This window comes from Sinocyclocheilus rhinocerous, unplaced genomic scaffold, assembly GCF_001515625.1.
Source record: "Sinocyclocheilus rhinocerous isolate Xijiao unplaced genomic scaffold, SAMN03320098_v1.1 scaffold1251, whole genome shotgun sequence".
Classification (NCBI taxonomy): domain Eukaryota; kingdom Metazoa; phylum Chordata; class Actinopteri; order Cypriniformes; family Cyprinidae; genus Sinocyclocheilus; species Sinocyclocheilus rhinocerous.
The window spans coordinates 217,591-237,406 of record NW_015636566.1 but is presented as its reverse complement, the minus strand read 5'-3'; the positions used below and the strand labels follow the sequence as shown (position 1 = coordinate 237,406).

General features: G+C 38.1%; 3 protein-coding genes across 5 annotated transcripts in view; 2 read left to right on the top strand and 1 right to left on the bottom strand.

The window, feature by feature from the left end:
* The first annotated feature begins 642 nt into the window (after positions 1 to 642).
* LOC107747973 (uncharacterized) lies at positions 643 to 10,541 on the top strand. Of its 3 annotated transcripts, none has more exons than XM_016562613.1 (25): positions 643 to 670; positions 2,136 to 2,258; positions 2,354 to 2,499; positions 2,633 to 2,804; positions 2,900 to 4,416; positions 4,703 to 4,850; positions 4,943 to 5,071; positions 5,164 to 5,273; positions 5,346 to 5,399; positions 5,607 to 5,750; positions 5,840 to 5,947; positions 6,242 to 6,383; positions 6,502 to 6,798; positions 6,899 to 6,943; positions 7,026 to 7,105; positions 7,251 to 7,363; positions 7,532 to 7,715; positions 7,818 to 7,902; positions 8,006 to 8,151; positions 9,036 to 9,126; positions 9,290 to 9,438; positions 9,607 to 9,692; positions 9,808 to 9,877; positions 9,985 to 10,106; positions 10,193 to 10,541. In XM_016562613.1, exons 2-25 carry the CDS (start codon positions 2,147 to 2,149, stop codon positions 10,347 to 10,349), a joined length of 4,407 nt encoding a protein of 1,468 aa, XP_016418099.1. In that variant the 5' UTR covers positions 643 to 670; positions 2,136 to 2,146; the 3' UTR covers positions 10,350 to 10,541. The 3 variants fall into 3 exon arrangements, with proteins under 3 accessions (XP_016418099.1, XP_016418100.1, XP_016418098.1); XM_016562614.1 differs by lacking the exon at positions 643 to 670 and adding an exon at positions 1,148 to 1,160; XM_016562612.1 differs by lacking the exon at positions 643 to 670 and adding an exon at positions 1,789 to 1,901.
* LOC107747974 (F-box only protein 44-like) lies at positions 10,261 to 14,851 on the bottom strand. The gene is made up of 6 exons (XM_016562615.1): positions 14,433 to 14,851; positions 13,932 to 14,175; positions 11,939 to 12,053; positions 11,709 to 11,804; positions 11,477 to 11,612; positions 10,261 to 10,339 (listed from the first exon to the last, which is right to left on the bottom strand). The coding sequence occupies exons 1-6, from the start codon at positions 14,496 to 14,498 to the stop codon at positions 10,316 to 10,318; spliced, it is 681 nt and encodes a 226-aa protein (XP_016418101.1). The 5' UTR covers positions 14,499 to 14,851; the 3' UTR covers positions 10,261 to 10,315.
* Positions 14,852 to 17,089: 2,238 nt separating this feature from the next.
* Positions 17,090 to 19,816, top strand: part of LOC107747988 (sodium-dependent lysophosphatidylcholine symporter 1-like) — a 20,230-nt gene continuing 17,503 nt past the window's right edge. The window contains exons 1-5 of the mRNA XM_016562639.1: positions 17,090 to 17,175; positions 18,067 to 18,328; positions 18,635 to 18,749; positions 18,870 to 18,965; positions 19,205 to 19,272. Of these exons, the coding sequence (XP_016418125.1) occupies positions 17,173 to 17,175; positions 18,067 to 18,328; positions 18,635 to 18,749; positions 18,870 to 18,965; positions 19,205 to 19,272 (544 nt within the window). The 5' untranslated portion in view covers positions 17,090 to 17,172. The remainder of the gene's footprint in view (positions 17,176 to 18,066; positions 18,329 to 18,634; positions 18,750 to 18,869; positions 18,966 to 19,204; positions 19,273 to 19,816) is intronic.

The window sequence follows — 19,816 nt, the reverse complement described above, 5'->3', positions numbered from 1 at the left end:
TTTTTTCAACAGTTGGGTAAATGACCAAAGGAACATCACTTCCGGTTCATGCATCACTAGCCGCCATTACAAAAACAACAACAACAACAACAACAAACGCTGATTTGAGTTGATACTATTGCGGGAAACCGTATTTAACGTACTGTTGTACTGTGTTTGCAAAAAACAGTAGGTAGCAATATGCTTTTCAACAATTGTATCGTAATATGCAATTCGAACATTATCTTAATCTGCCTGCTTCGTCTCACGTTTTTTATACCATTTATTTATACTTTATGTATAAATACATAAAGATAAGTTACTATATGACATCGTAATACATCATCTTCATTCACTTCCATGATCATATGCTGAATTCGGAATAGACTCTCACTACTACTGTCATTTGAAGAAATAATAGGCCTAAGCCTGGTATAGTAGCATGTTATTCCGAATTCAGGCTATTTTTCGTTCCCTTTCTCCTTTTTTCTGAACCGCTTTTCTGTTTTTAAATAGTGATTATAGCACGACCAAACAGCTTTCCAGTGCGGGTCGTAAAAAGCATTTCATTGGTTGGACCAACTGAGCGACCACGCCCCCATCACTAAACGAGTCATTGTTTTAAATCTGAACGAGACTGAACAAAGATCCGCTGAGAGAGAGGCACGTCGTTCGTTCGCCGTGTGATTAAGTAAGTATGGTTCACAACATCAAAGGAAGAGGAAGAATTTAACTGTTGGGGAAACGCATACTCCTTTTTCAAGATCTCTTAGTTTATTTGCGAACATAAAACCATAACTGATAATGATACATTTCGGTTGTAAATGACTCGGTTTTTTTTTGCGAATCGGTTGCGTAAATTGAAGACTCACTTATAACGCACAAAAAGACACGCACTGATCGCCACCTACTGGAGTAACGATGCCATTTACAAAAATCCGTAAACAAATCTTTTTTAAACTGATTCAAAAGATTCGAGTCACTAGGATGAATCAAAATTCCCACCAGTGACCAAAGTGTTTCCACGTTGCAAAGCAGCAGAACGCGTGCAACGGAACTTTTTTGGATTCAAACGCGATCGACTCCCCTACGTCAGACCGACCGATCTGATGATCCACTGAATTCGCGGCATCGCCAGAGGGAGGTCCTACTACCGAAGCACCGAACGGGACAGGGTGGTGGTAAGTAGTAGTAACGTTAAATGTAATGGATTTTACTTTCTGGACAACTTGCACCGGATAGCTGGCGGGCGACGTGTAAATGCGGAAATAAGTTAGCTGCGTGCGTGATCTGGGAATCGCTAAAGATGGTTAAGAATGTTTGTATTGTATGTTTTCAAATCGTTTTTATTTATCAACCAGGTTAAAAGACTGCATGCAACATTCGACATTTATTAATACGCGAATATATCGTTGACGATATAATTTAGTTTTTGCTAAAGTGTGTGCCTCATGTAATAAACACAATTTTTTTGAACAAATTACACTAGGAAAAACACGATATATCTAGTCTAAGAAATATATATTAATTAAGATTACACGTAAAAAGTCATCTCTAATTTCCTTAACGCATTGTGCGAACGTATAACATGTTGAATAAATTTTAGCAGAACATTTATCAACGAACGGTAACATGTTTGTTAAGACATGACTTTTTCGCCTCTTTGTTTCCCGTGCAGTCTGTGTCCCACCGTGCAATGTGGAGGAATGACTGCTGGGAGGCCGCTCGCGCTTCATTGGCCGCTACAGCTGTTTCCTCCCTTTAAGTTTTCGCGGCAAATGGAAGGGTGCGCATGCGCATACGCGGATATGCTCTATAACAGATTCTGAGTGTTCCTATTTTCCGAAACGTCATTTAACTTTACACGTAATAAATCGTCTTCATCTGGGAGCATTTTCTGTCGAGAAGAAAAGATCTGTTTGGTCTGTGATTCCTCCTTTCAAACTGATTTTTTTGATTGTTTGAATGAACAAACCCACATTTAGCGCATATAGTGGTCTGCGGTTAATTTAAAGACTTTACTTGTTACTATGTGGACTCAAAAATTAAGGAGTTATTACGTACTTAATACTGTCTTTATGTGTATCATTGTTGGGGTATTTATTTGTGAACAATTATCAACGTTTTCAGACTAATATATTACAATAACTCCACAGGTTATGGAAAAATGGTGGTGAATGTGAAGATTGGAGATGAGAAACACAATCTCAGTGAGCTGCTGGACTGGCTCAACCATATACTGCATGCCACTTTCAGCCAGTTGGAGCACACCTGTTCAGGTATTTTGGTTTCCAGTTTAATTTAAACATTTTAATTGTTAAACGTTGAATGTTAGATATTTTTCAGTAACACTTTTATGGTGTTTTTTTTCTAGGTGCTGCTTTTTGTCAGTTGATGGACATCATTCACCCTGGATCTATCGACATAAATAAAGTGAAGTTCACAGCAAAAGAGAATGCAGACATCTTGGATAATTACAGTCTTCTACAGGAAGCTTTCAGCAAGGCACAAATCAAGAAAGTGAGCAATTAAATAAAAATTCAGATTATGCTGGCAAAAAAAATGCATCATATAAAATGTTTTTAATTGTATGGCTATGCAATGATCAACATGTATTATTGTCAACAATGCATTTTCTCTCTTTTTTTTATAGGAACTGGAGCTGAAATTGTTGGTGAATGGAGACATCCTGAAAACATTAGATTTGCTTACATGGTTCAAAGATCTTTATGATCACAATGTTGCAAAGCAGAAGTATAACCCTCAGGAGGGTTTTGTTGAACGGGAAGTTGTGTCATTGAAATCAAGCAGAGAGTTTGAAATCTGTAGGTGTTTACTTTTTGAGTTTTTTTTTTATTATTGATATTGTGACCTGTATGCCATTTTTTTTAATGACTTCTTCCTTTCTTTTTATTAATAGCTAAGAAGGAAGAACAATCTTCAAGACTCTACAGTCCTGTGCAAACAAAGTATCTAAACCAGAAAATGCTAAATGTTAAGAAGGGATCACATGAGTCTTTCTTCCGGAGTCCGGCCACAATGTGTTTCATCAGAAAGTATAGCTCATCTACCTCACCTGATGCTGGATCAAACTTTGCCAGTAGCAAGGACAGTCTAGTATTAGGCCAGAAATGTCGGGAAGACATTACAGCCTTCTGTAGTCAGACTCCATACTGCCTTTATTTATACCATGGAGTGGAGCTTGAGGATGAGAACAAGGCCAGTGTGCTGCTGTTGGGCTTTTTTGACAAAGTTACTGGGGAAAACAAATTCAGACTGCTTGATGTTCTTCATCCAGAGGAAGAGACTGCTGATGCCATCTGTACCTGCGTAGTGGAGATGCTGAAGAAGTTCAGAATACCTCTAATAAACATGGCAATATTTTATTCAAATTTCCCAGATCATGAAGGTCTTCTCTCAGGTCTAAAGTTGCTGAAACCTGAGATTGTGTCTTTATGTGGACTTACAGATATGGCAGGAGAAGTGTTTCACAGTGGTGTCGAGAATATGGAGTTTTCTGGCCTGATTCTGAATCTCATCACCGAGATCTACAAACACTTTCCAACTTTCCCAGCTGCTCTACAAACTTTGCTTGAAGATGTTGATTGTTCGAACTTCAGAAATATCCTGACGTCCCAATGCTCTCTCTTTTGGAGAATCATCCAGAAAATGACTTTAGCTTGGTCAGACCTTGAGAAATACTTTGGATCTCTGGATGCAGATGAAAAATCAATCTGTCGTCTTCTTAGTGACCCCAAAATAAGACTCCACGTCCTCTTTCTTTGCCACTCTTTGCAACCGCTTTGCGATTTTCAGGAGAATATTGACCGAGGTGTCAGCGTGACACAGCTGCTTCAAGATGCTTCTCAATTAGTGAGATTCTACACAACGAGTTTCCTCAGACCTAAAGCAGCAGAGTTTTTTCTTAGAAGAGGCAAGACCTCGCTTATACAGGACACAGTGGGACATTTACCTAGAGGAGAGGTTGAAGTCGGCAGACAGGCTGCTGATTTTCTCCTGCAACGCTCTGAAGAGTTGACGGACTACTTGGTGACATTCCACAGTTCCATCATCTCCTTCTACACGACTGTAACTGTTAATATTATTGAACGTTTACCCTTCTCAGATTCTATTCTGAGAAACTTGTCATTAGTGTTGAGTCCAGGAAAAAAGCTTGAGGTGACTGGCAAAATAGTCCAAGATTTAGGTGTCTGTTTTGGAGTTTGCTCAGGCCCTGAGAATGTCAGCTTACTCACAGATGAGTTTTTGGAGTACCAGTTCATTGATGGGGGTGACACACAACTAGCCGACCAGTCAATGGAGCAGTACTGGAAGACAGAGCTGAGGATTATGGGAAGGACGTCTAGTTTTGGGAAATTAATCATTAGCTTGTTGGCTTTGCCCAGAACGTTGAAAAAAGAGACCATTTTTGAACAGGTGAGTCACTGGTGTATGAAGAAACCAAAATATCATTTATCAGATATCTGTGATAAGATATAATTTCTCCCTTTTAATGTGGCCGTGGTTATGAAAATTAATTTAGTTTGGATTAAGGGACCTCTGACGATGTTTAAAATGTCGAGAACATTCAGAGCATCTTTCGTCCATGGCAATGCACTGTCAACCGTCTAGACTCTAGAGCATCCAAGCATGACAGCAAGTTTTACATAAGCAAATATCTGAAAGTTTGGTTTGTGTTTGTGTGTGGTTGTCTGTATCTTAGATGTTTCAGCAAACTGACTATCTCAAGGAGAGGAAAATGGAGGACTTTGAGGAGAAGGACATGGCTGAGGACGATGTTACGGACAGCAGTTCATATAAAAGTGCTCCATCACATCTCAGCCCAGAGACTCAAGGGAGCGTTATGTCCGGTAATGAGACATACTTGTACTCCATAAGGTTCAATATATATTGAGGAGCCGATCTGTACTTACTTTGCATCACAAATGCTTTTGCATTTCAGATATCATTGACTTAACAGAAATGGATGACATGGCACCAATATACGTGGAGGACATTGCACCAATGGAAGTGGATGAAATTGTGCCAATCTCTTCTGATTCAGACACAGAAAGCCAAAATAACACAGAAGGTTTCAGACCCTGTTCAGACATACCAGCTAGTGGTATTTTCTTTTACAGTTCTGCAATATTGAGAAACTTATTTTGCCCTTCTTTTTGCTAGGGGATCATCCATATGTGTCTGTGATCTTAGATGATGATGAGGATGATGAAATCACTGATGATGATGACGATTACAACTGTGATGCCAATGATGTCACATGGAATTATGCGGTAAATGTCTGTCTCATTTGTTTTAAGTTTCGTTCTGGATATCTTTATTGAACATTTTGCTTTCTCTGCCAGAAAAGAAAAGAAAATACGTCTTCTACACAAAACAATGAGAAAACAGAATTCCAGGTAACTTTTTTTTTTATTTATATATTTTTTTAATATTATAATAAAAATACATTTTCTGTGCAATTAATCTAAAGCTGAAGTGAGAAGTTTCTGTGCTTTTAACTATTTCTTTAAGATGGAACAGGATAAAGTGTTTTAACATCAGAAAAATTAGAGAGAGTAAGACTTTAGACTCTCCATCCAACGAGTGCTGTGTTTTCTTTTTAGGATGGTTACACAGTGGGCGAGATGGTTTGGGGGCCGATTGAGGGCTTTGGTCTTTGGCCTGGACTGGTTCAGAGCTGGGACAGCAAGAGGCCTTGTGGCTCCATGCGTAAAGTGATTTTCTTTGAGAACAGGATGCTATCAGAGGTAGAAAAATGGCTATGCAGAGTCTTATGTGCAAGCTTTTGGGTATTCTTTTACTTAAATATGTGTATATAACAAATGGTCTATTGCAGGTCCAAGCAGACGATCTCCTGCCCTTTTTTTCATTTGCCAAGTGCTTCTGTTCTAATTCCTTCGCTACAGTAATGGCATACAAAGATGCAATTTTTAATTCTCTGCAGGTAAGATAAATTTTGTTATTAGTGCTTTGTAGTTCATGCGGTTTGCAATTTACTCTGATATTACAGTCTGGAAAAACTTAGTTTTGGAAAGCTAAGCCTAATTTTGCCCCTCAATATCACTGGTAATATTTTTTTGTTTGCACTTTGGAAAACATTTGTTCGCAATTCGTATTGGTTATGCTAGTGGCACAGAAATTACTTAACCTTTAAAGGTTTAAAAAAAACTTCCAGATGTTAGTACAAAACAGAAACATATTTGCCTCTCATTGTGTGATTGTTCATGTGTGTGTGTAGGTGGCCTCCAGACGCAGTCGAATGTTTTTTTCTCCTGAGACAGACTCTAAGGATGAACTGCTTAGAGTCATGTTGGACTGGGCCTTTGGAGGCTTTGAACCATTGGGTCCAGAAGGACTTCAATCTCAATCAGGATGCAATGGTATTCAACAAGCACCGGAGGGCGCTCTTTAACCTCGGTGCTTTATTCCAATGTGTAGCATGTAGTATCAAATGCTGTATTAATTTACTATGTATTTATATCTCTCTTTCTTCCTTAGACAAGATTTGTATGCCTCGATCAGTGAATAGGAACATGAGAAAGCACAAAGACTCTACAGGAAAGTTATTTAAATTAACTGTGTCTCTCAGTAAACTCCCTGAATCCCTGGACCTGCACAGTGGCTCGATAGACCTTGGGACAGCCGATGTTTATAGAAAACGCATGTATTCAGAATTGAATCAGAGATCCTGGCAGACTGTGAAGACCCGTAGAAAACAAAAACCACAGCGGAATAAGCATCAAAATATTACCCCAAGCGTACATATCGAGTCCAGACAGAACAGCCAAAAAAGACGTAAGTACATCATTAATATTTACTGTTGCTATTAAAATTGTGATGGCAAAGGAAGAAAAAAACCCTAAGTAACCTGGTGTTTATTGAAATGTTTTGACAGATCAAATGGTGCATGCATTTCTGGAAAACAAGAGAAACATTCAAGGTCAGAAACCCTTTCATAAACACTGCCGTAAATGTTGATAATGAGTGAAGGTCATCCTAAATTCATTTCTCCTCCTTCTCAGAGTTCTGCTTATCATGTGGGAGTACACCTGTCGAAATCATCCACCCACTATTCGAAGGAATGCTGTGTTCAAACTGCAAGGTAGTAAATACAGTTACACAGCTGTAGTTCTCTCCACACAGTGGCTATACCAGCTACAGCTGTTACTAAATGTTGCATAAAATCAAGTATACAGTCATACAACACAATACAATCCTTCAGTGATGTGTCTGTTTGTCACATGTAGTATAATTTCACGGAGACGCTGTACAGATATGATGAAGATGGTTATCAGTCGTACTGCACCGTCTGCTGTTCTGGCATGGAGGTCATTCTGTGTGGCCATGACAACTGTTGTCGGTGAGTGTTTATGGTAATGTTGATACAAGGTCATGGGTTTGATTCCCAGGGAAAGCAAAATCTGATAAAATGTGTAGCTTGAATGCAATGTATGTATTTAGTATTTCCACTGGTGTTTTTAGACCTATACTTGTGTATAGTTGAACTTGGTCTTTTACGCTTCCCTAGCTCCTACTGTGTGGACTGTCTGGATATCCTGGTGGGTGAGGGCACATTTGACCGGCTGAAAAATGTGGACCCATGGACGTGTTACCTGTGTGCACCTGAGAGCAGCTCTCGAGCTTTGAAGCCCAGGAATGACTGGAGCATCCGAGTGCAGGAATTCTTTGCCAACAACAGCGCTATGGAGTTTGTTAGTGCTTGTTTCATATTGTTCATCATCTTGTAAAAATATTGGATGATCTTCCTTATTTGTGTTTGAATTGATTCGACCAATGACATTTGTTCTCCTCAGGAGCCCCATCGTGTTTACCCATCAATCCCTGCTAACCAGCGACGTCCAATCAGAGTGCTTTCTTTATTTGATGGTATAGCCACAGGTAAAACTGCCCGTATTCCTCAACCACTTTAGTTTAATACACACTTATTATAGTGTTCTTGTACTGGTTATATGACTCATTTAAATGCATTTTTATGTTTCAGGATACCTTGTCTTGAGGGATCTTGGCTTCAAAGTGGAAAAATATGTGGCCTCAGAAGTTGATGAAGAGTCCATTACCATTTCCATGGTCAACCATGATGGAAAAATCACTCATGTGGAAGATGTTAAAAACATTACGAAACAGCATGTATGGTTGCAAAATAATTTTTTGTCGTCTTGTTTTTTTCCCCTTGTCTTTAAAGTGTTAGTTTACCCCAAAATGAAAATTGTCATCATTTACTGACCCTCGTGTCATTCTAAAACCACAAGATTTTTGGTCTTTGGTTGATTAATATTTTTATTTTTATTAATTTCTGTTCCTCGATTGACAGTCTCTTCACCCAAAATTCTGATGCTTCAAAATGTTTGTAAAGAGATCAAAAATAAATCCATATGAATGAAGAGGTTTAATCCAAGTCTTTTGAAGAGGCGCAATCATTTTATATGATGAACAGATTTCATTTAGGCTTTTATTCACATATAATCATTGATCAGTGAACATAAACAGAAGCTCAACCATTCCTGCTTGACAAGCGAGACCAAACCTCATTTGTTCTCACGCATCAAGCAAGCCTGTTTTAGCTTCAGTCACCTGATTTAAATGCTGTAAACATTGTTCATTGATCAATGTTTTTATGTGAACAAAAGCCTAAATTAAATTATTCATCTTATAAAGTGATCATATCTCTTCAAAAGACTTGGATTAAACCGCTTAATTCATATGGATTTCTTTTTTGATCTGTTTGTGAACGTATTGAAGCGTCAGAGTTTTGAGTGAATATACTTTCAATGGAGGGACAGAATCTGAGATTTTATTAAAAGTATCTTCATTTGTGTTTCCGAACACAAACAAATTTCTTTTGGGTTTGGAACAACATGAGGGTGAGTAAATGATAACAGGATTTTCATTTTGGGTTGATGTAACCCTTTAAATGGTAAAACCTCTCTGCACATGTACTGAGATTTATTTACACATCTGAAGAAGACTCCTCAGCAGTCTGCTGATTGAATTTATTCTCTTTCTTTGTTCAGATTGACAAATGGGGCCCGTTTGATCTTCTCATTGGTGGAAGTCCTTGTAATGACTTGTCCATAGTCAATCCTGCTCGGAAAGGCTTGTTTGGTAAGTCTGGATCCTGAAATCTAGTACATGATTCACACATCAGATTTAAAGTTTTGTTGAACATGCTACTGCTGGGTGTGCTCAGCTAGCGCTTGATCTCATGTCAAAACAGGTAACAGTTAGCATCATTCATTGCCTCTGAGATCCTCTTTACTCTCTGCAGAGGGCACAGGGCGGCTCTTTTTTGAATATTATCGGCTTCTGAATGTTATGAAGCCGAAGGAGGATGACCCACAGCCGTTCTTCTGGCTGTTTGAGAACGTGGTGTTCATGCAAACCCAGGTTAAAGCTGACATTTGCCGCTTTCTGGAAGTGAGTGTTCTTCTTGTTTCATAGACGTTTTGATAAATACTCTCAGCAGTTTATGGTCAATTTTAAAAAGCTCTTACATTCTATATATTTTTTCTTGAATCTTGGGATCACGATTCACACAAATGTTTTAGTCTCACGATGTAGTAAGTCTGTGTGGTTTGTTTTTAGTGTAACCCTGTGCTTGTTGATGCTGTGAAAGTGAGTCCAGCTCACAGAGCAAGATACTTCTGGGGGAACATACCTGGCATGAACAGGTGTGTGTCAGTTATATTCATATGAATAACACACTTGTTTTTTTTTGTTTTTTACCTGGAAAATACACTCAACAGTGTAAATTAAACATCATCCATTTTATTCTGTTTTGACCAGACCTATCATAGCATCCCAGAATGATAAACTCCGGCTTCAGGAATGTCTGGAGCCTGGCCGCACTGCAAAGGTCTGTCATGAGCTTCTAACCAAAGATATGCAGTACATAGTTCACTAGTGATGAGTTCTGAAACTGGGTATGTTTTGGTACAAACTGAAATTTGTACTGTTTTGCAGTATGAAAAAGTTCGCACTATCACCACACGACCAAACTCACTGAAGCAGGGCACCAATGATGCACATTTCCCCATCACCATGAATGGAAAAGATGACAATATATGGATCACAGAAATGGAGAAGTAAGTTTTACTTCTGCTCTTAGCTGTAAATAAACATTTAAATACAAATATGTATTTTATTTATGATGATTCTCACACTTTCACAGAATATTTGGATTTCCGAAGCATTACACGGATGTGAAAAATATGGGGCGTTTGCAGAGGCAGAGAGTGCTGGGGAAGTCCTGGAGCGTCCCTGTCATAAGACATCTTTTAGCACCACTGAAGGATTACTTTGCTTGTGACGAGGTCCCCTTGAAATGAACAGACATGATTTTTTATCTTTTTCTGTCAGTGTGAATCGACTCGGACATGAGAATTTGTTGCTTTTAATGGTTTTACCCTTATTTTTAAACTAAAATATGACTAACTGAAGAATTGTTTGGAATAATGTATGCTGGGAAACTATAGAAGGTTGATTCCATTTTATTGAATGTTGCGTCAAATCACGTCACTTTTTAAAAATGTCATTTTCTCAATTTGCAGTCATGTTTAGCTACAAATGGAGTAACAAATTTGATGTGGGATTGAGCAAAATGAATAAACATGATGAGCAAAATGAATGTGCAATGCTCTGTGAAGTACCAAAATTACTACTGTCTAAGGTAAAGAAAATGATCAAATGTCACAAAACAGTAATTCACCACATGACATCTTTGCTCCCACATTTTAATTATCTGAAGCATTTTGCCACTTGGTAGCTTTTATGTCCATAATTATTATACAATGCACAATTTTTTTATCTACATCACATTTACTATAATAAGTTGTAATTATGTTGATATTTCAGCTTATTTTTTTTAGCATTTTAGTATCATTTTTTTAGTATTTAAAAAAGTCTTAAACGAGTTATTAACGTACCAAATTAGAGACACAAAACGACTTTTATTTTGAAACGCAAAGACAAGCCTATTTTGGATGGACAGTCATGCAAAGTCTTCCGCTGTGTAAGTAGATCTTCAGTCCTATTTTACGATATTTAGAAGAGAAGTAAGGGATCGCAGTATGTGTTGAGTGTCTACATAGATGTCCTATGTAGAGGAATGGCTGCTGTTGGAAGGCCGCTTTCGCTTCATTTGCAGCAGCATCAGCTTCCGTTTCCTGTTTTAAGTTTTCACGGTAAATGGGTGGATGTGCTCAGTAACGCGTTCTCAGTCACAATCTAATTTTCCAGTGTCGCTCCTGAGCTAGACATGCCAGTTGTAAACGCGTCTTCATTTGAGAGGGCCTCGTTCAAAAAGAGAACGCCCACCATGAGTGAAACGGATAAACCGAACCCCAGGTCCATAATCCTTAAAGACATGTGTCATCTGAAATTGTAAAAATGTATATTTGGTGAGAATGACAGTTATTTTTATCAGGTTCAGCTGATTGTATTTTATTCTACTCACTTCACACCACTGCTGATCGTTCCACTGTGGAAAGAAAACTGGTTCAGGCTCAAAGGTATTGATGGGTTTCTTCTTCTGATCAAGCAACTCTACACAGATCTGATACATGCTCCCACAATCGCAGCGCGGGGCGTACCTGCACCAGACAAAACATTCGCAAAATAAACTTTATTAACTGGTATAATAAAGGAACCACTGATACTGTAAAATTTGAGTTTGAGCAAACGCTCACCAGTCAGATATTTTGATATGAGGTTGTAGTTGATCCATGAAAGCAGCGCTGTAGCCTTCTTTCTTCAAATCAATCAGCTGTTGCTTCATACATAACCTGAGGACAAAGTTTATGGGTGACAAAGGCGGCCTCGCTATTGTCCTTTTAGCTAAACTGAATAAAAAAGCATTTTAAAATACATTTATTTAGGTTTGACTTTTCAGCTGAAGAATAAGTCATTTCAAGCTTACCAGTAAGAGGTGACAAAGTATTTTGCGACTGTGAAATTTGGGATTTCTACAGAATTATCTTCTACTGTCCAGCAGTCACCACCATTCTGTACAATCTTCCATCCACTGAACTCCTCTAATCAGACCAGCAGAGGAGCACATTATATAAATTGAGCAAGTGACACTGGCATTGCATTTTCAGAAGGGAATAAGGTGGCAAACGAAGTGTTAAAATTAATTGTTTAAATATTAAGTGAATTTAGGGTCATTTCATCTCAAGCGGTCCAATGAACGCTGCTTGACCATTACCTCTGTATTTTGGTGTTGCAAAACCAATATTTTTATTTTATTTTATGTGGTTTAACCACAGTGGCCATCATGGCCCACAACATCTGCACATTGTTGTTCTTAAGACTTATAATTTAAGGTCAAATGTAATTTAAAATGTAGTCTAAATCTTTTTAGGGGGTCCTAGTTAAAGGGTTAGTTCACCCAAAAATTTAAATTAGCCCATAAATTACCCTCAAGTCATCCTAGGTGTATATGACTTTCTTCTTTCAGACGAATCCAGTCGGAGGTATATTAAAAGTTAAGTTATAACGTTATTAACGTATAAGTTCGGTGTTGCGCACGCGCCGCTCAGAAGTGGCGGAAGCGCAGCGGAGAGATCAAAACAAAACAACGGTCACGAATTAGAAGTACAAAACGAGGATTTGTAAAGAAGAATGTCGGAGGATTTCGATATAAGCCAAGAGGAGACTGGTTTTCCTTTGCTAAAGTAAGGAAACTTTGCTTCCTTTGATCCTGTAAACAAACGTTGGTTTTCACGAAACTCGCCGGCGCATGCGCAACACTGAACTCATACGTAATCCGCCCGGAACTGCTTCTGTGTACAACTGTTGGCGCAAGCTACATTAAAGTGATTATTACGTTTTGAATATGGACATTTTTCTTACAAAAACGCATCGATTCGCTACATAAGGCCTTTGTTCACCCCCCGGAGCCGTGTGAGACACTTTTTTTATGGATGGGCACTTTTTATTTCACTTCTTTTGGACTGAAGCAATGCAACACCCGCTGAGTGCCATTAAACAGCTTGAAAGATCAAAGACAATTTTTAATATACCTCCGACTGGATTCGTCTGAAATAAGAAAGTCATATACACCTAGGATGACTTGAGGGTGAGTAATTTATGGACTAATTTTCATTTTTGGGTGAACTAACCCTTTAAGTATAGCATGCATGCAGAACATTTTTAGGGTTTTCTTTTTAATGGGGTTGAGAAAGCGTGAAAAAGTGAATTTTTTTAACATTTGGATGTTTGCCGAGGCCCCCTCGTGGTCCCTAGCCCCCTTCATGAAAACCACTGTTTTAGACCTCATTAACAAACAAAAGCTATGGTGTGTCAATCATAAACATAATTAATCTAAAATACTGTTAAATTTGTATTATTTGTTATGCTTATACTACATTCATATCTAACAATACATGAATCCTGTAGGCTTTTCCCCAGATTTTTACTAGCTCTAGCTCTGTAACCAGCAGAATCACATACTCAAATTTTACAGCAGAATGCTATCGAGGACATGTATCTGTGAAAATTTCAGCTTGCTATCTGGTCCCCCACCAGAAATAATCAACTCTAAATTAAGGGGAATTTTTTTTAAATTTGGCACTTTCTTACACCTTTTTTTTCTATATGCACCTTATGTCAAGCCACCAAATTGTTTACATTAAAATCCACAGTATGAAAACTGGATATTCTATAACTGCAAAACAAAGAGTCTGGAACACGTGAAGATGAAAAATAAAATGCTTGAGGAATATCAACACAGTGCAAAATTCTACCACTGTGATACCCAAAAGCATCAAAGCCTATAGATAGTAAAAACTATTGCCACCAATGGCTTCAATTATCAACTTAGGTTGACGATGCTTCTGGGAAATGCAGTCCAGAATATGAAGCATACTGCTTTATTAAAAATATTTAATATTTTCTGTCCAGTGGCTCACCTTCTGCTCTGGGATTCTTGAGCAAGTTACATCGTTTCTTGGTTAAGAAGTAAAACTGGCGCCAGTTGACTGGTGGTCTGGAAACATCTTGTGGCTGGATCCCCTCTCTCCGACAGCGCTCTCTCCAGTGTGCAGCACTGTCCACCAGCTCCTTCCACTCATGACACACCAGACGACAGACTCGCACCACCTGAAGGATCTCCTCAACCACAGCTAGAGGAACAGCTGAACGCAGACCTGAGCACTGACAGAGGATGAAAGATTAATTTCTAATCCTGTTGGAAAATCCAGCTCTGGAACATGGTTGCTGGTTTTTAGCTGGTCATCAGCTATACCATGTTCCACCCTGACCTTTGTAACATGGCATGACCATCTGGCTTAATGCTGGTCCAAGATGATCTAACTTACCTGTCATATGGCAAGTCAGTCCATTTCGACTAGCATTTGATTTAATGCTATAACAACCGACTGTAACGGAAACCAAAGAGCTCAACAACTTACTGAGTCTGATCTGGGTTTAAAGTCCCTCGAAGCAACATGAAAGTGTCCGCTCTCTGACTGGCCCATTTTTTTTTTGATATTATATTTGCTTTATAAGTCACTCTTGCGCGTCTGGACCTACTGGTGGAAACGTAGGTTATGTCTCATAGTCTGACGATGTTGCAGTAAAAAACTGAAACACAAATAACCTAGCTACCTTCGCATTAATTATATTCCAAAGAACGTTCTTCTAACCAGTGATAACGACTCTTAATGCGGCAGCATTGAATGAACCTGGAATAGTCTAGCAGTGGAGCACCGACGGCTCACTTCAGCAGATCTGTTATATGTACTTCTTTTCGGTTTAGATATCGCATTAGTTACACACAGTAGCATTCTAGATTCCAAACTCGCTGAATCAGAATATAATTAATCCTTATAATCACATGTTTAACGAGATCCCAAACCGAAAGTAGCCTTCTGTTACAGGTGTTACGGTTTAACTGGTGACCAACTTCCTGGTTCAGGTCTCAGCTCCGGATGTGATGGAACGACCGCAGCAGATTCGCCGATTCTGAAAGCACAAACTGACGTGATATTAAGCTGTCGAATAAACGCACAGTTGCTCATTACATGATTTTGGTACTCTTGTAAAGATTACAAATTATTGGTATGATCGCCCGTAGCGGCTTAAGTACGGAAAATAAACAAAAAAGTCTGTTTGGTACGGGTTTCGAACACGCGCTAAAAGACGCTAGTAATGAACCACTGAGCTACCGAACTACACTGGTTCCGGTTCAGCCGCAGATTTCTAGATTGAAGACAGGATTTTACTCTCGGCGTCACATTGTGCGGCTGGCTGAATCAAGGAAATGTGACCGTGTTAACTTGTGACCTGTGTTTACCTATTATGAAAATGAACCATAGTAGAAAGCTGACTACATTTTATGGTTTATGATATTAAAGTACATTTCATGGACTCTCAGACCATGGTAAATTTGTGGCTGCTATTGTTTAACGTTAATTACAATATCGTTAAACTATATTTACTATAGTAAAAACATGTTACATTTTCTTCAGAAACTCAGTAACGCTATTTCCAAGTTGTTTTGAACTTCATTTGGACAACTTTAAAGGCGATTTTCTCAGTATTTCAAATTTTTTGCACCCTCAGATTCCAGATTTTCAAATAGGCCTAGTTGTATCTCGGCCAAATATTGTCCTAACAAACCATACATTAATGGAAAGCTTATTTATTCAGCTTTCAGATGACATATAAATCTCAATTTTAAAAAAATACCCTCAGATTCCAGATTTTCAAATAGGCCTAGTTGTATCTCGGCCAAATATTGTCCTAACAAACCATACATTAATGGAAAGCTTATTTATTCAGCTTTCAGATGACATATAAATCTCAATTTAAAAAAAATTGACCCTTATGACTGGTTTTGTGGTCCAGGGTCACATTTGATAAAGTGAATGATCTTTCTCACTCTCATTTTAAGATATAAAATATAATATGAACAAATATGAATGGCTATGTGCTTTCCGAAAAATATTATTTCAACAAAACATTTTATTAAAAAAATGTAGGTTTCTCACATCACATTTTTATATCGTTTAGAAATGAATTAAAATCATTTTAATAAGCACTGGTCAGAGTTGTTTGATTTGTTTAAGTATAATTTGCTGAAGAATTATTGCTCTTAATTTTCTTTATTCTTTTTTTAAATATTTTTATGTTTTTTCTGTACACATATCTTATATCTATGCATGTCAATAAAAACAATGAATAAAATTAATTATTTGTTTGGAGTAATGTCTGCAGAGGTGAGCTCTTATATAAAACTATCTTCATGGAGACACCACGTTATCAGTTACTTCTGGCTGCAGAATGAAGGAAACACGTGACGTACTTCTGTAAATATGGTAATTTTACTATGGCTTCAATTATTGGAAATGTTTGCAAAGGTCGCAAAAGCCCGTACAGCTTCAATCGCTTCCTTTCCACTATACATTTCTTACATTCTTTTACAACTGTTACAAATGCAAAATTAATATATAGAGCAGATACATAAAAACAAGATATAATAACTCATCTCATTAACTGCTTTCAACATGCAATCTTATTGCAACACTTTAAAATGAACTGCACCTTGTGGTCATTTCATTTTCAGCTATAATTTGTAATCAGTAGGGAACCTTGATTATTTGCTGCAGGTAATGTTTTCTGTACTGGTGCAGCTTAAACAAAGACCTCAAGTGTACAATAATAGGTCTTTTTAAATACTTGTCTCTTTTAACCTTCAACAGTTATTTAGCTTCATTTTGAATTCTTTTTTTATTATTACTAAATGCTTAAAAGTTTCAAAGCTTCAGTGTTTAACATAGCATCACTTACATGCAGTATCGTGGTCTTAATTAGTCTTTAATATCAAAACGTTAGAAAAAAACTTTATTTATACATTGTTCATATTCTTCATCTAAACGTTATCAAAACGTTCCAAGATAATTCTTAGACTATTTTTTGTTAGCTGGCGTGAATACAGTACACGTACACAAACAACTTTTCACGATGGTAATAAAACCTGTCTGGTACAGTAATGCACTTCTCCGTGACGTGTCATCATATTGCGTTCGTCAGTGTTGTAGGAGGAGCCATGACATAGGCTAAACGCAAGCTTCCCACATCAGTACTTTCGATTTGGGTCTCGGTAAATATGTAAATCCTAAAGAATATATTTGCATTCTGACCAGAATCATGGTACGTGTGGCTTAATACGATATCTAAATCGGAAAGAAGAACATATATAACGGATCTGCTTGAAGTAAACCTTCAAGACGCTTCACTGCCAGACATATTCAAGTTTTCCAGAAGCAGATTAGTGTGCTGCCACAATAAGTGTCGTTATCGCTGTTTAAAAGAACGATGACTGAGTCTGACTGAGACTGTAACTAATGCGAAATAGCTACTACTGTTTGGGTTTCAGTTGGATAAGTGTAGCTTCGACAGACTGAGGGACGTAACTTCCGGGTTTGCACACCCGTATGTCCAGACTCGCACAAGTGTCTTATAAAAGACAAATGCCATATCAAAAAACAAGAATAGGTCAGGAGAGAGCGGGAACATTAATGTTGCTTGAAGGAAACCCAGATTAGACTCAGTAAGTTGCTTAGTGTTGATTTGAGAGAATTAACACATCAAACTGGCCCAGACATAGGCCCAAATGCAGAAATAGACTTTCTTTTCTGCTGGAAAATCCATTTTAAGATGATAGATGTGAAAAGAAAAAATCCCAGCTGAAACTGGTATTTGGTTTGCTCTAGCTGCTCTTCTAGCCTGGTCATAGCTGGTTTGCAGGCTGTTTTTAGAGTGGTTTTGACCACTTCTTTAGCTGGTCAGGCTGGGAGTCCACCTTAAACCAGCTAAGACCGGCTGTTTTTGTTTGTTTGTTTGTTGCCTCCCCCAGCAGAACATGGTAACGGGTTTCTAGGAGGTTCAAGCTGGTAGACTGGCAATAAACCATTTGCCAGCTTAAAGTGGTCAAACTGGGTTTTGGAAGATTATAGTTGATAACCAGCTAAAAACCAGCAACCATGTTCCAGAGCTGGATTTTCCAACAGGATTAGAAATGAATCTTTCATCCTCTGTCAGTGCTCAGGTCTGCGTTCAGCTGTTCCTCTAGCTGTGGTTGAGGAGATCCTACTGAATCTGCCTGCTCATCAGGTGGTGCGAGTCTGTCGTCTGGTGTGTCATGAGTGGAAGGAGCTGGTGGACAGTGCTGCACACTGGAGAGAGCGCTGTCGGAGAGAGGGGATCCAGCCACAAGATGTTTCCAGACCACCAAACAACTGGCGCCAGTTTTACTTCTTAACTAAGAAACGATGTAACTTGCTCAAGAATCCCAGAGCAGAAGGTGATTCACATCAGTATCACTGATATACTATAAAAAATGTTTTATATTTTTAGTTATTAATTGTTATTTCAGTTTTAGTTTGTTATTTTAGTACTAAAGGAAAATGAGAAATGTTGCCTTGGCAAGTAGCTGAAATAAAATGAGTTTTTAATTTATATTTTATTTCAGTTAACGTTTATTATATTTCAAGTGATATTTTTTTTATGGTTTAAATTTGAGTTTTAGTTAATAATAACCCTGATTCACATAGATAAGTTCGAACAAGTGTCATTGTGTGAATTTTTGCTTCTCTGATGTTCTTTTTAGATAAACTTCAAGGATGGAAGATTGTACAGAATGGAGGTGACCGCTGGGTGGCAGAGAAAAATAGGAAACCATTTCCGGATGAGACGGTCACAAAATGTTTTGTAACTTCTCATGGGTACATTTGATAATTTAGATCTTGTAACAAAGTTTTGAGCTTATTTATTTGTCAATATATGATTATCAATCAATCATCAAGCCAATCCACACATGAATCACAGATAAACTTTGTCCTCAGGTTATGTATGAAGCAACAGCTGATAGATTTGAAGAAAGAAGGCTACAGTGATGCTTTCATGGATCAACTACAACCTCGTATCAAAATATCTGACTGGTGAGTGTTTGCTCAAATTGCTCCTCTGTCTTAGGTGGTGAATGTCTTTTTTTTTTAAGTCAATGTGCTCCAGTATTTTTTGGACCCCGTTGACTTTCAGAAAGTCTTCTTTTGTGTTCCACAGTAATGATGACAGAATGATCATTTTTGGGAGAACTGTCCCTTTAAATGCAGTACCAGGGTTACTTAAAAATCAGGTTCTATTATGAAAGCACATTTATGGGATGTGTTATCTGCAGGTATGCCCCACGCTTTGATTGTGGGTGTCAGTATGAGATCAGTGTGGAGTTGCTTGATCGGTTTACTAGCCAATGGCGATTATATTGCCAAGGTGTGCGTAGAGGGTTGTACAGCCATGCACTTCTTATGAAGTAATCCGTTTACTTAAAGGATTAGTTCACTTTCAAATTAAAATTGTAAAATTGACCCCCATGTCATCCAAGATGTTTACGTCTTTCTTTCTTCAGTCGAAAAGAAATTAAGGCTTTTGATGAAAACATTCCAGGATTATTCTCCTTATAGTGAACTTCAACGGCTACCAAACGGTTGAAGGTCAAAATTAGTTTCAGTGCAGCTTCAAAGGGCTCTACATGATACCAGACGAGGAATAAGGGTCTTATCTAGCAAAACGATTGGTCGTTTTCTAAAACAAAAAAGTATATGCTTTATAAACAAAAATGCGCGCATTGCACTGCTCTGCGATGCGCGTCCATGACTTCACGTAAAACGTAATTACGTTGAAAAAGTCACGCTTGACGTAGGCGGAAGTTAGGTTTCGAAAGATTTAAACATCCAGGATACGCACACAAAGTCACCATTTTAAACGATAAACTGACACAAGACATTTGAAT